The sequence below is a fragment of the Pantherophis guttatus genome, chromosome 7 (genome assembly GCF_059756535.1).
Source record: "Pantherophis guttatus breed Tessera chromosome 7, ASM5975653v1, whole genome shotgun sequence".
In the NCBI taxonomy this organism is placed as follows: Eukaryota; Metazoa; Chordata; class Lepidosauria; order Squamata; family Colubridae; genus Pantherophis; species Pantherophis guttatus.
The window spans coordinates 87,576,577-87,592,019 of NC_142069.1; the positions used below are offsets into that span (position 1 = coordinate 87,576,577).

General features: G+C 44.3%; 1 protein-coding gene across 1 annotated transcript in view; it reads right to left on the reverse strand.

Moving 5' to 3' along the window:
* LRRK2 (leucine rich repeat kinase 2) overlaps window positions 1-15,443 on the reverse strand; it is a 102,270-nt gene that overhangs the window by 19,465 nt on the left and 67,362 nt on the right. Inside the window, exons 31-39 of the mRNA XM_087873378.1 lie at window positions 14,187-14,405; window positions 11,862-12,063; window positions 10,105-10,193; window positions 9,298-9,485; window positions 6,601-6,755; window positions 4,817-4,963; window positions 3,935-4,126; window positions 2,342-2,488; window positions 518-618 (exon numbers count right to left, since the gene is read on the reverse strand). Coding sequence (XP_087729504.1) covers window positions 518-618; window positions 2,342-2,488; window positions 3,935-4,126; window positions 4,817-4,963; window positions 6,601-6,755; window positions 9,298-9,485; window positions 10,105-10,193; window positions 11,862-12,063; window positions 14,187-14,405 — 1,440 coding nt within the window. The remainder of the gene's footprint in view (window positions 1-517; window positions 619-2,341; window positions 2,489-3,934; window positions 4,127-4,816; window positions 4,964-6,600; window positions 6,756-9,297; window positions 9,486-10,104; window positions 10,194-11,861; window positions 12,064-14,186; window positions 14,406-15,443) is intronic.

A 15,443-nucleotide genomic window follows, 5' to 3' on the forward strand; every position in this document is an offset into this window, starting at 1 on the left:
GAGGAGGACGAGGAGGAGGAGGACGAGGAGAACAACAACAACAACAACAACTTTTGAGGCAATCATGACCTGAATGACTGAGAATCTCCACAGACATAATGCTATGTTTGTAGCCAAGGTTAGAGACAGATTTCTCCAGCCAAGTCTCTGCCTCACGGATCCGAACCGTCGCAAACCGTTTCAGAGAAACTGATAAGACTTTCCAACCGACAAAAGAAAAAGCAGACATTCAAAAAATGTGAAAGTTGAAAATAAATGATTCCCCAAAATCAGCAAAGGGGGAAAAAAAAACCCAATAAGCAAACCCTTGTTTTTTATTCTGGAATAATGCAACAATAGGCCGCTGTTGAAAATGGTGTGACCTGTATGTGGATGTTTGCAAGAAATAATGAATGATCCCTGTCGGCTACAAGGTCAGTAGCCATTAATTAAGTTGCGCAATCCGGGCCCTTGTGATTTCTAATCGCAAGTAATTTATGGCTTTATTGATTTATTCACAGACTGCGAATTGACTCACCTGTCTCAGCAGCCTAAGGGACGTGTGCTTATTAAAAACCTTTACAGCTACTTCTTCGCCGTTATAAACCGCACGGTACACAGATCCAAAGCCACCATCACCTTTCCGACAGAAAATATGAGACAATGTTTTTGTTTTTTTTAAAAAAAAATAGGTTACATTTCCTGAATTCATATGGCGAACCTCTGGCACAGGTGGCATGTGGAACCATATCGGTGGGCACGCGAGCTCAGCTCTGGCATGCATGCGTGCGCTGATTTTCGGGCCTTCTGGGCCCATCAGAAGTCAGGAAACACACTGTTTCCGGCCTCCAGAGGGCTTCTAGGAGTGGAGGGGGGGAAAGGCCGTTTTTGCCCTCCCCAGGCTCCTAGAAAGGCTCTGGAGCCTGGGGAGAGCAAAAAACGGGCCTACTGGGTCCACCGTGCCATCGCGTGCCAAAAGCGGGAGGAGCACAGGGGGGGGTGCATAGAATTATGGATGTGGGCACGCGTGCGTGTGACCCCACTGCACTCCCCCCCCACTTTTGGCACGCGATGGCAAAAGGGTTAGCCATCACTGTTATAGGAGAATAATTGCAGATGTAGTTGAAACACCCTTTCAGCGTATTCTAAGTTAAGAAATCATAGCTGAAATAATTGATTTTTAATTTGGTGGAATTCCCCTCAAACCAGCAAGACTGGATTTGTAAAATATACCGAATAACAAAATAACAAGAGTTGGGAGGGACCTTGGAGGTCTTCTAGTCCAACCCCCCTCACTCTACTCAAGCAGAAGACTATACCATTCCTTACAACTGCTGTCCAATCTCTTCTTGAAAGCCTCCAGTGATGGACCACTCACAACTTCTGGAAGAAACTCAATCCACTGATTTAATTGTTCTCACAGTTAGAAAATTTATCTTTTCTTCTAGATTGGTTCTTCTAGGTTTTAGTATCCGTATTGAGGGGATCCCAAAATAATTCTACCTTACCTGCTGAATGAAATCCCTAACCTCATAAAACCTTTCTAACAATACCAATTAGATTAAAACATTGCTATTTTTTATTGTACTTCAGGAATATCACTACCAGGGTCTAATGCAGCATTTAAAAATCGTCCTCAACTTTGTTAATAAACAATTACTGTGTTTCTCCGAAAATAAGACCCTGTCTTATATTTTTTTTGAACCCTGAAATAAGCGCTTGGCCTTATTGCCATGCGCTCAAAAGCCCGATTGGGCTTATTATCAGGGGGTGTCTTATTTTGGGGGAAACAGGGTAGATGATAGATAGATGATAGATAGATAGATAGATAGATAGATAGATAGATAGATAGATAGATAGATAGATACTGTGTTTTCCCAACTATAAGACCTTGTCTTATATTTTTTTGAACCCTGAAATAATAATAATAATAATTTTTTATTTCTATTTCTATACCGCCCTTCTCCCGAAGGACTCAGGGCAGTGTACAGCCAATTTAAAAACACAAGACACAACAATGATTAAAAATTAAAATAATTAAATAGATTTGGCCGATTTAAAACCCCAAAAATTTAAAATACCCCAATTTAAAATTATTATGTTGATAGCCCGGCCTGGCGGAACAACAGGGTCTTCAAATAAGCGCTTGGCCTTATTGCCATGCACCCAAAAGTCCGATTGGGCTTATTATCAGGGGAATGTCTTATTTGGGGGGAAACAGAGTATTACATTAAGATTCCTAATTTAATTTAAACAAAGTCTTTTGACCTCAAGGGGCTTTGGTTACAAACTCGTTTATTCATCTTTCCTAGAAGCGTTCGTCTTTCTTAGCTGTAGGAAGCAACCCAATGATTCTCTTTACCGAGAAGGTTCTCTGGAGCTTGGTGGAATTCCAGTTCATCATTGTTCAACATGATGTTTCTAGGTAAATCGGCCAAAATCAAATCGGGAGCAATTTGAGCTATTGGAACGGTAGACTTTGGTTGATCTGGATTTATTAAGAGGTCACCTGGATGGATAAAGAAGAATAGATATGGAAATGTAACCGATAAAACGGAAAAGCAAACTAATATTCTAGGACCAGAGGTGGTATTCAGCCGGTTCAGACCGGTTCAGACCGGTTTGGGAGACCTGCGAGTGGCGACCTGCGAGTGGCCGCCCACCCACCCCAGCACAATGCCGTCCTATTTAGCCATGTTTTCTAAGCCACGTGCATGCATGCACACCGCACACGCTCACATTTTCGGTGCGCGGCAAACCGGTGGTAAAATTATGTGAAACCCACCTGTGTAGGACTTCTACTTTCTGAATCTCTGACGCATCAAACCAAATTCCACTGTAATTTATGTCATTTATGTAATGACACCATTCCGCAAATGATGTGATCAATGTACAATCATACGGATGCATAGCTACCATGATCCATTTGGGAATATAGGTTATCTCCTCCCCTCAATTAAAAAAAAATAATCATGGTATGCTCATTTCAGTAACATAAGATAAACTTTTAACTCCAACAGTTCCAGGTTATACGGAGAAATGGATCAGGATGTACATACATGCACCCCTATGCAGTCACTACAACATATAAGCAGTTTCATGCTACATGAATGGACAAAATCGAATATTCTTTTTTTTAAAAAAATTTATTTTCCATTTTTCCAATTTACATAACAATAAGTATTTTTAACAGGAGACAAAGGTTGGCGATAAGGCCGAAGGACTGTTTATGAAGGATTTGTTTTGGACTTAATTTGGAGTAAGCTGAGAATGAAGTAATTCTCAGCTGTTCTAATAAAATATGTTTGTTTAGGACTGTTTGTGTCTGGTAATAACTACTTGGGCCTAGGTCACAACAGGGCCCCCAGAACCCCATTTTCGCTGGCAGAGTGCTGCAGTAGGCCGTTCATGTCACTGCGTTTTTGTATTTACCAGATGAGCTATTATTTTTGGACTTTCAGACTTACCGTAGCTTGCCAAGTTTCTTATCAGTAAGCTAACTGCGCATGTCTACATTCCTTCTCCTTCTAAAACTTTCTTTGTTCTCCTGCCAAGAGCGGTCCGGCAGGAACGTTGCCAAGATGTAACTAATTAGACTAGTGAGATGTTTTATTTTCTTTATAACAAATAAATGAGTTTTTCTTAGAAAATATATCTTCAGGTTTATTTTCTTGCAAAAGTATACACAAGGAAAATGCCATGATCCAACTCTAACTCAGGCAATTACCCCAGGAAGGTAACGGGGCTGATTGCCACTCTGACACCCCAGGCTGAAAATGGGGCACTAACACAGGCACCACGGGGCGGTCATTTGCTATTTCCAGCCCGGCCCTGCAGGCCAGATCTAAACATCCCGCAGGCCGGATCCAGCCCGGGGACTTTGAGTTTGACACCTCTGCAGTAGACCGAAAAAGTATTTTGGAATGGATTGCTCGAAATACCGTAGTAAACCTACCTTCCTCTGCCTTTTTAAGTAGGTCATCGAGCAATATTTTCTGATGTTCCTCTCCATCCTCAAAGCTGTACAAGGCCCATTTTTTCAACAGCGTTTCTCCTTCGCCACAAACATCTACTTCCAATAAACCTGGGAACCACTCCTCCATAAGAGAATCGATGTGATCTACAACTTGCCCCAAAATGATGCAACCTTCAGAAAGTCAAGGGACCGAGGGAGGGAGGGGGAGAAAGAGGATTAAAAATTGTGGTTTGCTGCATCTGTAGTTAGAAATACACTACGACATTTTCCGCTGAAATGTTCTGTTGGTTCCGCAGAACCAACAACATGTTTTGACCCAGCTCCCCAAACACGACAAACCCTCTGAAGTGAACTTAAAAGATTCTTTTATTAGGAGCGCCGGCAGCCCCGGCAAAAAGTTTCTCTCTCAAGCTAACAAGTTCGTCCGGCCGGGAGATGAAGAGTTGTCTGCCACATCTATTTATCTCTGCCCCCTGCCTTTTATCCCCCGAGCTAAGGTGGGGCTTCTTTAGCAGCTGTGGCTCTTCCGTCCCAAGGACTGGCCCATAGATTTCCACTGCTCTCCTCTCCTCTGTTTCTGCGCATCTGTGCGTCAGGCACTGGACCCAGCTGTTCCTCCTCTTCCTCATCAGCCACATCCAGACCTGGGGGCTGTTGACTCTCCATCTAAGGGCTGACGGACGTCCCAGGCTCCGCCTCTCTCTCTCTCTCTCTGCCAGCTCCATTCCCTCTTCCCCCTCGGAGCTCCAAGGTTGCCTTGATGCTGACTCTGACTCACATGCCTCCTCCTCCTCTGAAGGGGGCCAGTGGCTGACAACATCTTAATTTCCCCGCACCCTCCAGGTTGGGACACGTATTAACCTTTTCTGCAAGAAGGGACCGTGATTTTTAGAAAGCTGTTTAGATTGTTTTCCAGAACTGCAGATTCCACCAGGGTGTAAGCTTCTGGAGACCAGTTCAGATATATGCCTTGCCTCCAATACATCTTGTTCGGACGAAGAGCTCGTTCTAAGAAGAAATAGAAGGATGTTACGTCCGTAATGTTTTTTCCCCGTCCATTGTAAATTCACACACGACTTTTCCAGCCTATACTAACTATAGACTCCTGGAATTAAGGAGAAACTTCCTAACAGTGAGGACAATTAACCAGTGGAACAGCTTGCCTCCAGAAATTGTGGGCACTTGAGGCTTTTAAGAAGAGTCTAGACCAGAGGTGTCAAACTCAAGGCCCGTGGGCCGGATCCGGCCTGAAATGTGGTCAGATCTGGACCACACAGCCGTCTTGGAAAATGAAAGGGGTTGGCCTGCATCGTTTGGGCCCGGTCTACCCAATGCAAAGAGGAAACATGCCAGCAGTTTGGGGAGTGGCGTCAAGCTGGCCACGCCCACCCAATTGGCCATGCCTGTCCAGTTGGCCACAATCCACCCAGCCCCCGAGGTCAACCACAGCCCTGATGCGTCCCTCAATGAAATTGAATTTAACATCCCTGGTCTAGACACTTCTCTGAAATGGTATAGGTCAGTGATGGCTAACCTTTTTGCCATCGCGTGCCAAGAGGGGGGGCAGGGGAGGTTCGCACGCGCGCGTACCCACACCCATAATTCTATGCACCCCGCCCCACGGATGCGAACCCCCCCTTGCCCCCCTCCCCCCGCTCCTGGCACGCGATGGCCCGGTAGGCCTGTTTTTCTTTCTCAACTGGCTCCAGATCCTTCTCTATACCTTCACAGTATTAGGATTCCAAGCATAGAATGGCTTAGAACCTTTGTGGTATTAGGATTCCAAGCATAGAATGGCTTAGAACCTTTGTGGTATTAGGATTCCAAGCATAAAATGGCTTAGAACCTTCACGGTATTAGGATTCCAAGCATAAGATGTCTTGGAACATTCACAATATTAGGATTCCAAGCAGAAAATGGCTTAGAACCTTCATGGTAGATTCCAAGCATTAGATGTCTTAGAACCTTTACAGTATTAGATTCCAAGCATAAGATGCCTTGGGTAAGTAACACATGTGTTCCAGATCCCTAAATAAAGTCCCTTAAATGAGTTTGCATTTATAAATATTCATAATCTATCTACCTATCTCCTATCCAACACCTCCAATCCATAGACGTGTCTTTCTGTCGGAAGATCCTTTGCAACGAAACCAAGATAACAATTCCAAAATTTCATATAACAGCCTGGACATTAATCTGTACCTGAAAGTAATTCCCATTGAAATTGGACAAATGCAAGCAATATTTTCTGTATCAAATTTGGCTCAGCCCAGAGGTGGGTTTCATATAATTTAACAACCGGTTCGCCCAGCACCGAAAACATGAGTGCGTGCGTGTGCACACTATCTTTGCTCACGTGTGCAGCTTGCATGTATGTACACGGTTCAGAAAACGTGGCTAAATAGGATGCCCACAAGCAGGTCACCCAAACCAGTACGAACCGTCTGAATCCCACGACTAGTTCAGCCTACAGTGTCTCAGACCTCACGCTAAAACTTTAACGCGGATTAAGCAACCACGTAAGTGACTTTAAAACCAAATCCCAATCGCTGAATTAAAAGCACGAAATCTGTGGTAACTCAGCTAATTTCCTAACAACAAAGGCCCCTTGTACAGATTTAGCTAATTTCCTTCCATTCTTGTACCTCTTCCGGAAAGCATGTACGAAGACACTTCAAGCAGTCGATTAATTAGCCTGGACCAAAATCCCATAGGAAAATACGGCATCTCGTACAATCTTATAATAAGCTCAGAGTTTTCACAGTGAGGCAATTCTATCACAGGCCGTTGATCTGACAAGCTTAAAGAGAAAAAAAAGAAAGAAAGAAAGATTTTAAAAGGGAGCCATTTCCCACTTTTTTGAATTTTTCATTCCCCAAGTCGGCAGTGGGATGCCAGTCAAAAGGTAGAAAGTATCTTCTTTGAGTTATCATTATTGGCTGACTTTATAACAATGAGCAAGCATCCCTAAGAAGTTCCTGTGGTTTATTGTACACCTTGGGATCATTGCACAAATGGTAGCAAATTTGCTTGGGTGACCCCCTGATACAAATTAAACAATAGACGAGAATCTTTGTAGCTCAGGGTTGAATTGAACTTGTGGCAATGTAATAACTCTAGGCTTATTCCTCTCTTGACTCCCTCACCAGTGGAAACCTAAAATTTCCAGTCTAGATTTTTACCTATTGCGGATAGCCATTTCATGTATTACGATTTAAAGAAAGCAAATGGTTACCAACATACCGATAAAGGAGAATATTTGTAGCTCAAGGTTGGACTGGGGATTCCTTGGCACTCTCTGAGCTTGGTGGTTTTCTGGCAGATGTTTTCATGACCAGTGGTGGGTTCCTCCCGGTTCTGTCCGGTTTGGCCGAGCCGGTAGTGGTGACGATATGACATCACTGAACCGGTTCTCCCCCCCCGCCCTCCCACCCCCCCATGTTATTCTTACCTTTTATTTGGTCCCACCCCCAATCTATTGCTGCCTCCTGAGTCCCAGCTGATGACTAGAGGGAAAAAAACTGGTTAAACTCTTGCCGCGGGGCTTCAAAGGGCCGTCCTACAGCTGATCAGTGTTAAAAGCAAACAAATGAGCCGGGTCGTAAGTGCGAGGACTAGTCGTAAGTGTGAGGACCTTCCAGAAATGACTCTGACCAGCTAGCCACGCCCACTTAATCACATGACCTCCAAGCCACACCCACAAAATAAGCCACGCCCACAGAACCGGTAGTAAAAAAATTTAGAACCCACCCCTGTTCATGACCAAACCAGGGGTGAAATCCAACAGGTTCTGACAGGTTCTGGAGAACCGGTAGCGGAAATTTTAAGTAGTTTGGAGAACTGGCAAATACCATCTCTGGCTGGCCCCAGAGTGGGGCGGGAATGGAGACTTTGCAATATCCTTCCCCTGGAATGGGAAGGGATTGGGGATTTTGCAGTATCCTTTCCCTGGAGTGGGGTAGGAATGGAGATTTTGCAATATCCTTCCCCTAGAGTGGGGTGGGAATGGAGATTTTGCAATATCCTTCCCCTAGGAGTGGGGAGGGAATGGGGATTTTGCAGTATCCTTCCCCTGGAGTGCGGTGGGAATGGAGATTTTGCAATATCCTTCCCCTGGAGTGGGGAGGGAATGGAGATTTTGCAGTATCCTTCCCCTGCCATGCCCACCAAACCACACCCACAGAACCAGTAGTAAAAAAAATTGGATTTCACCACTGGACCAAACTAGATAACATTATCAGCAGAGGTGGAATTCACATAATTTACCTACCGGTTCGCCCAGCACCAAAAATATGAGAGCACACACATGCTTTGCTCACTTTTGCCACCTGCACTCATGCGCCTGGCTTTCCGTTCATGTGCTTTGCTCTCGCACGGGCCTTCCATGCATGTGCCCGGCCTCAAAAACGTGACTAAATAGGACAGCATAGAGCCGGGAGTGGGGGTGAGTGTGGGCAGACTCATCCACGATTTCCGCTACCGGTTTCCTTGAACTGGTCCGAACCGGCTGAATACCACCTCTGATTATCAGTGCTAGTAGGAAGTGAGGTTTGTATTGTTTGCATCAATTGTTGGTCTCCTGTTAATCTTAGGGTTAATCTTTGCTCCTCTGTGTATTGATTGTTGGTGAGCAGGTATTTTGGGATTTTGTTTCTTTTCCAACAATCAAGAAGCAAAGGAGGCAAGGAACTACCAACTCGGACAAATAAACTAACAGTAAACAAGAGTAAGGGATCACCAAGACCATTCCCAGCAGCCTTGACAGGGAAATTCATAAAATGAGAGCAAACCTCACTCCCTTCAAGCGCTGATGATGTTACCTAGTCGGGTCGCAAAACATCTACAAGAAAACAACCAAGCTCAGAAGCACCAAAGACCTGCAAATTTACCGTATTATTCAGACTATAAGACGCACCGGAGTATAAGACGCACCAAGATTTCGAAGAACAAGGGAAAAAATAGTTTTTGCCCTCCCCGGGCCCCAGGAGCACTCTGCAGGCCTCCTTTCACAAAAACGGGATGTGCAGAGGGTTTGGGAGGCCTGCAGAGTGCTCCTGGGGGCTGGGGAGGGCAAAAACAGCCCCCAAACCCTCTGCACGAAACGGGCTGTGCAGGGCGGGGTTTCGAGAGGCCAAAAAATGGCTATATTCGGTGTGTAAGACGCACCGATATTTTCACCCTCTTTTACGGAGGAAAAAAGTGTGTCTTATACTCCGAAAAGTACAGTAATAATTCACATCCTCTCTAACGAAGTCATAATGTGTGAGATGTTACTTGTTTCCCACATTTTCCCTCCCCCGGCAAATGCCCATGTAACAATCAATTTTAAATTTTTGATTTACCTGCTCGGAATAAGCAGTTGATCTTCTCCTAACGGCAAAGCAATCTGGAATTTCTCTAGAAGCTTGAAGTATTGGCACTTGCAAATCTCAGGGAATTTACTGTTCTTTAGCAGGGATTTTTCCACATCCGAACGCTTTATGATCCCTTTCGGGTATTTCGTAAAGCCATCCACCTTCACCGTCAAGATCTACGGAAGAGAAATCCGTCTCACAAAACCTCACGATGATTTGCTTAGTTTAAAAATCGTGTCACCCGCCAAGCTTCTCGCTTCGTTTTCAAATAAAAATCAGAAGAATATTCTTTTATTGGCCAAGTGTGATTGGACACACAAGGAATCTGTCTCCGGTTAGTAAGCTCTCAGAGTACATGCAATGAACAAAGTGATAAATCGTAAGTCATAAAAGGGATAAATCATAAATCATAAGGTACAATTGTAACGTCCAGTGGTGGATTTCAAATTTTTTTACTACTGGTTCTGTGGGCGTGGCTTGGTGGGCGTGGCAAGGGAAGGATACTGTAAAATCCCCATTCCCACCTCACTCAAGGGGAAGGTTACTGCAAAATCCCCATTTCCTCCCGATCAGCTGGGACTTGGGAAGTAGAGAATAGATTAAGTCGTGGACCATCTGTATTTTGGTGTTTGGCATTTTAACTTTCCTCGAATAAACTAAATTATCGTATAGAAAAAAAATCTGAGACCTAGGAGATAAGAGAGAAATAACCGTTCAGAGGCAAAAAAAAAGGGGAAATTAAAATAAAATGGGGCAATCCAGAAAACCTGGATTGGAACCGCATTTGAGACTGACCTGGGCTATGATTTTGCACAGCCATTTGGGATCGACAAAATAGAAATTTCTGAGCTGAAGTGCTGGATCTTGAAAGTGGAGCAGGACACCTAAATAAATAAATTAAAAAATAGCCCGCTTAGTGTATATATTTATCTATCTATCTATCTATCTATCTATCTATCTATCTATCTATCTATCTATATCAGTGCGTAAGGAACATTTTAACAATAATATGGTTTATTGCAGGTAGTCCTCGAATTACGACCACAACCGAGCCCAACATTTCTGCTGCTAAGTGAGACATTTGTTAAGCCCCATTTTACGACCTTTCTTCCCTCAGTTGTTAAGTGAATCACTGCAGCCACACGGTTGTTAAGTGAATCTGGCTTCCCCACTGAAGCCAGATTCAGCGACCGTCGTGAAGATGAGTCAATTTCCAAGATTCTGACCATGGGAGGATGCTGCAACCGTTGTTAAGTGGGGAAAAACGGTCATAAGTCACTTTTTTCAGTGCTGTTGTAACTTTGAGCGGTCACTAAAGGAACTGTTGTAAGCCGAGGACTGCCTGTACTTTAAAATTCATTATCCCTTGTTCAGTGGAGGATCCCAACACTCTCTCAGCCCAACCCACCTCACAGAGTTGTTGTTGTTGGGAAAATGGGAGGAGGATAGAATGGAATGGAATGGAATGGAATGGAATGGAATAGAATAGAATAGAATAGAATAGAATAGAATAGAATAGAATAGAATAGAATAGAATAGAATAGAATAGAATAGAATAGAAAATATGGAATGGAATGGAATGGAATAGAATAGAATAGAATAGAATAGAATAGAATAGAATAGAATAGAATAGAATAGAATAGAAAATATGGAATGGAATGGAATGGAGTGGAGTGGAGTGGAGTGGAGTGGAGTGGAGTGGAGTGGAGTGGAATGGAATGGAATGGAATGGAATGGAATGGAATAGAATAGAATAGAATAGAAAATATGGAATGGAATAGAATAGAATAGAAAATATGGAATGGAATGGAATGGAATGGAATGGAATAGAATAGAATAGAATAGAATAGAATAGAATAGAATAGAATAGAATAGAATAGAATAGAATAGAATAGAATAGAATAGAATAGAATAGAATCAGAGTTGGAAGGGACCTTGTAGGTCATCTAGTCCAACCCCCCGCCCAAGCAGGAGACCCTACCCCATTTCTGACAAATGGCAGTCCAGTCTCTTCTTGAAAGCCTCCAGTGATGAAGCTCCCACAACTTCTGTTCCATGGGTTGATTGTTCTCACTGTCAGGAAATTTCTCCTTATTTCCAGGTTGAATCTCTCCTTGATCAGTTTCCATCCATTATTCCTTGTCTGGCCTTCAGGTGCTTTGGAGAATAGCTTGAGCCCCTTCCTCTCTGTGGCAGCCCCTCAAATATTGGAAGACTGCGATCATGTCTCCCCTGGTCCTTCTCTTCACTAGACTAGCCAGGCCCAGTTCCTGCAACCGTTCTTTATATGTTTTATCCTTCAGCCCCCTAATCCTCTTGGTTGCTCTTTTCTGCACTATTTCTAGAGTCTCAACATCTTTTTTATAGTGTGGTGATCAAAACCGGATGCAGACTATATTTGTTGGCCTCCTTGAGTAACTTATCAAGTAATAAAAGCAGGACAACAATCGAATAAAATAAGCAAACTGCCCAATTCAGCGTAACTTTTTTGTTCAATGAAAAAAGGAACGGCGGAGCCAGTGACTATCCCAATCCAACGGCCATATTTTTACCCGATTCGTTCAGAAAATGCACAGCGTGGGAAAGCTCGTTTTCGTCCAATTGCAGCTGCTTTTCTTGCACCAATTCATAAAGCTGACTCTGGCCAATCACGGGGAATTCAGCCGGCAAAGTTTTGCGTATTTCTAGAATGCTCTTCTCAAGTTCTAAGTAGCTGTCTGGAATTAACTGGCCAATCACGGGCTGGTCTCTGATCTGCAGGGGGGAAATAAATGAACGAACGAATGAATGAATGAATGGATTGAATCAATCAATTAATCAATCAATCAATCAATGTTCAACTATTTCAATGAGTTCCTTAGGGATGAATTGTACTTGCCATCGTATGCCAGAAGCAGAGGGGGGTCGCGCGCACGTGCCCGCACCCATAATTCTATGTGCCCTGCCCCCACGCATGCATGCGCGATCCCCCACACTCCTCACGCTCCTGGCATGTGATGGCACAGTAGGCCCATATTTAGCTCTCCCCAGCCTCCAGAGCCTTTCTAGGAGTCTGGGGAGGGTGAAAGCAGCCTTCCCCACCCTCTGGGAGGTCTTCCGGAGGCCGAAAACGGCCCATTTGCCAACTTCCAATCCCATCGCAAGTTGGCAAATGGGCTGTTTCTGGCCTCCAGGGGGGATAGGGAAGGCAGTTTTTGCCCTCCCCAGACTCCTAGAAAGGCTCTGGAGGCTGGGGAGAGAGAAAAACGGGCCTTCCCCACAATCCCCCCCCCCGAGGTCCTCCAGAGGCAGGAAACAGCCTGTTTCCTTACTTCTGGTGGGCCCAGAAGGCCCGAAAAAGGAGCTAAGCTCGCGTGCCCATCGATACGGCTACGCATGCCACCTGTATAGGGCCATCACGGCCCTATACTAACCCAGACAAATCGTTGTCCAAACTCTTCTTGAAAAATCTTTGCCTTCCTGAATATTGAAAAGATTGAGCCATTGAGAAAGACCAGGCATTCAAAGCAAGCCATAAGGTGGCTTGTTTTCATTTTGGTTTAGGGTGCCATGCAAATCCAGCTCTTGTGTTTTGTAAACTATGATTCGTGGCTTTACAATCTGGTGTGAATCTGGTTGACTGTACCTTAGTCAATAAGCAGTTGCTAGATAAGTCATATCTTATCTCTTCTTAAAAACCTCCAGTGTTGGTGCATGGCTAGAATGTGGTATTGCAGCCTGACTCTGTCCACAGCCAGGAGTTCAATCCTGACTGGCTGAAGGTTGACTGTTAGGAAATGGTCATTGCCTAACTAGTTGTCCAGGATATATATAAGCCAACATTATATGTTTATAGTATGAATATGTATAATATAGCTTTAAGAGTATTGCTGAGTCATTCTGCATCCTGATTGGATGAGCTCTGTAGCAACTGTATTTAAGGAGGGCTTGATTGTGGTCAGTGTGGACATTACACCATGTGGACATTACACCATATTGTTACCTGCTGCTATGTTGTAAATATCTTTGATCTCTTTACATGGTCAATTTGATCATGGTTTATTCATTACTGCTTTTATGAACTGTTTTTATATCGTTCCGGGATGATTCATGTATTGTTATACAAACCGGTAAGAAGTTTTGTATCTCTGGATTGATTATGCATGGCTAAGACTTGGATTGGCAAAAGACTATGCTTTGGCTTTGCTCTATAAATAAACTACTTTAAAAACCAGTTTGTATGCAGTTTGTTCACAATTACTCTCAGCTCCGTTTCCGTGTGCAAAACTCTACGCTCTGCTTCATAACCTGTCCTGGTTATCTCACAAATATATCCTTAACATTGACTCAGCCTTCCTTCCTTCCGAGGTCAGTAAAATGAGGACCCTGATTGTCGGGGGCAATAGCCTCCCACCGGCCAGTACGCTCGCACAGAGTGGGCCTCCTCAGGGTGCCGTCCGCCAGACAATGTCGGCTGACGACCCCCAGGGGGAGAGCCTTCTCTGTGGCGGCGCCCGCCCTCTGGAACAACCTCCCCCCGGAGATACGTACAATAACAGACCTCCGGATTTTTCGTCGGGCCCTGAAAACCCATTTATTTCAATTAGCGGGGCTGGCTTGAGTTAATTTTAAATTGTTTTTAAATTGGGTTATTTTAATTTACGGCCAATAATATTTAATTATTTTAAATTGTTTTTAAATTTTGTATGTATTGTTTTTTATTCTGGCTGTTCACCGCCCTGAGTCCTATTCTGGAGAAGGGCGGTATAGAAATTTAAATAATAAATAAATAATAAATAATAAATAGGTTGACTCTCTAAACCGCTCAGAGAGGACTGTAAAGCGGTATATAAGTCTAAGCGCTATTTATACTTGTACATTAAAGCGAAATGGCTTACTTTAAAATCCAGGCATTCTTTGATGATGATTTGTCGAAGTTTAGCCATGGACTCCGACTCTTCTGTAGCGTTCACAAAGTGATAGTCGTGGATTTTAGGAAATCCCTTCTGGTTCATCAGCTCCTTGGTGATTTTACTGATGCAAGCTCTACGCTGCTTCTCGTTCGCGATGTCTAAATGAGTCCCGATGAGAATCACAGGGGAGAAAGATGCTCGGGTCTATAAAACAGAAGTGGCAGAGTTCTCGATCGAGGCTCTTCTCCAATCGCCATCCTTTTTTGTGCAGTTGGTTTTATTCCACTCTATTATCATCAGTCCTAGCCACCTGGCAACCAGAATGTCACCCGAGATTTGTCAAGCAGTTTAGAATTCTCATTAACCACCAGGCCAGCTTTAAGCAACACGGGGAATAAAATCTTAATTAGTTAAACCAGGGGTGTCAAACTTGAGGCCCGCGAGCTGGATCTGGCTTGTGGGATGCTTAGATCTGGCCTGCAGGGCCTCCCTGGGAACAGCGAAGGACCGGCCCGCAGTGCCTCTGCCAGTGCCCCCCCCAACCACCATTTTGGACCATGATGGCCTCCTGCAGCTCTCTGCCAACAAAAATGGAGCTCGTGGGGGGACCCCATGCGGCCGAGCTCCATTTTTGCTGGCAATGTGGGCCGGTCCTTCGCAGTTTCCAGGGCAGCCCCACTCTGTTTTCATTGGCAGAGGGCTGCAGGAGGCCATCGCGGCCGAAAATGGATGATGAGCTGGCCACGCCCCCTGGCTCCGAGGTCAAACACAACCCTGATGCGGCCCTCAAAGAAATCGAGTTTGACACCTCTGACTTAAAGAAAAGTCTCAAATTCTTTGACGCAAAGCATCCCTGGCCTGCTCTTAAGTTGCCATAGGCCAGGGGGGGATGGGAAACCGGGGAAATGGCACAGTAGCCAAAGACAGATGCACATTCCGTGCTTATCTCTTCTCAAGGCTGTATCCCAGGGTTATATACAGCAGCCGAGGGGAGTGACCTCTACAACCCTCGAAATTGCTCCATTGGCTAATGTGATTAATGACACTTGGGAACGAGCCGACATGAAGCTTCTAATAAATAACTGGATTTCTTTTGAAGCTTAGCTCAAGACTCATGATTTAACAATATAAAATGCTTTATAGATGGCATATGCCCCCTGAGAAACTGGCAAAAATGTTTAAAGATATATCAGCTAAATGTTGAAAATGTCACCAGTTACCAGGTTCATATGTGGTGGACAT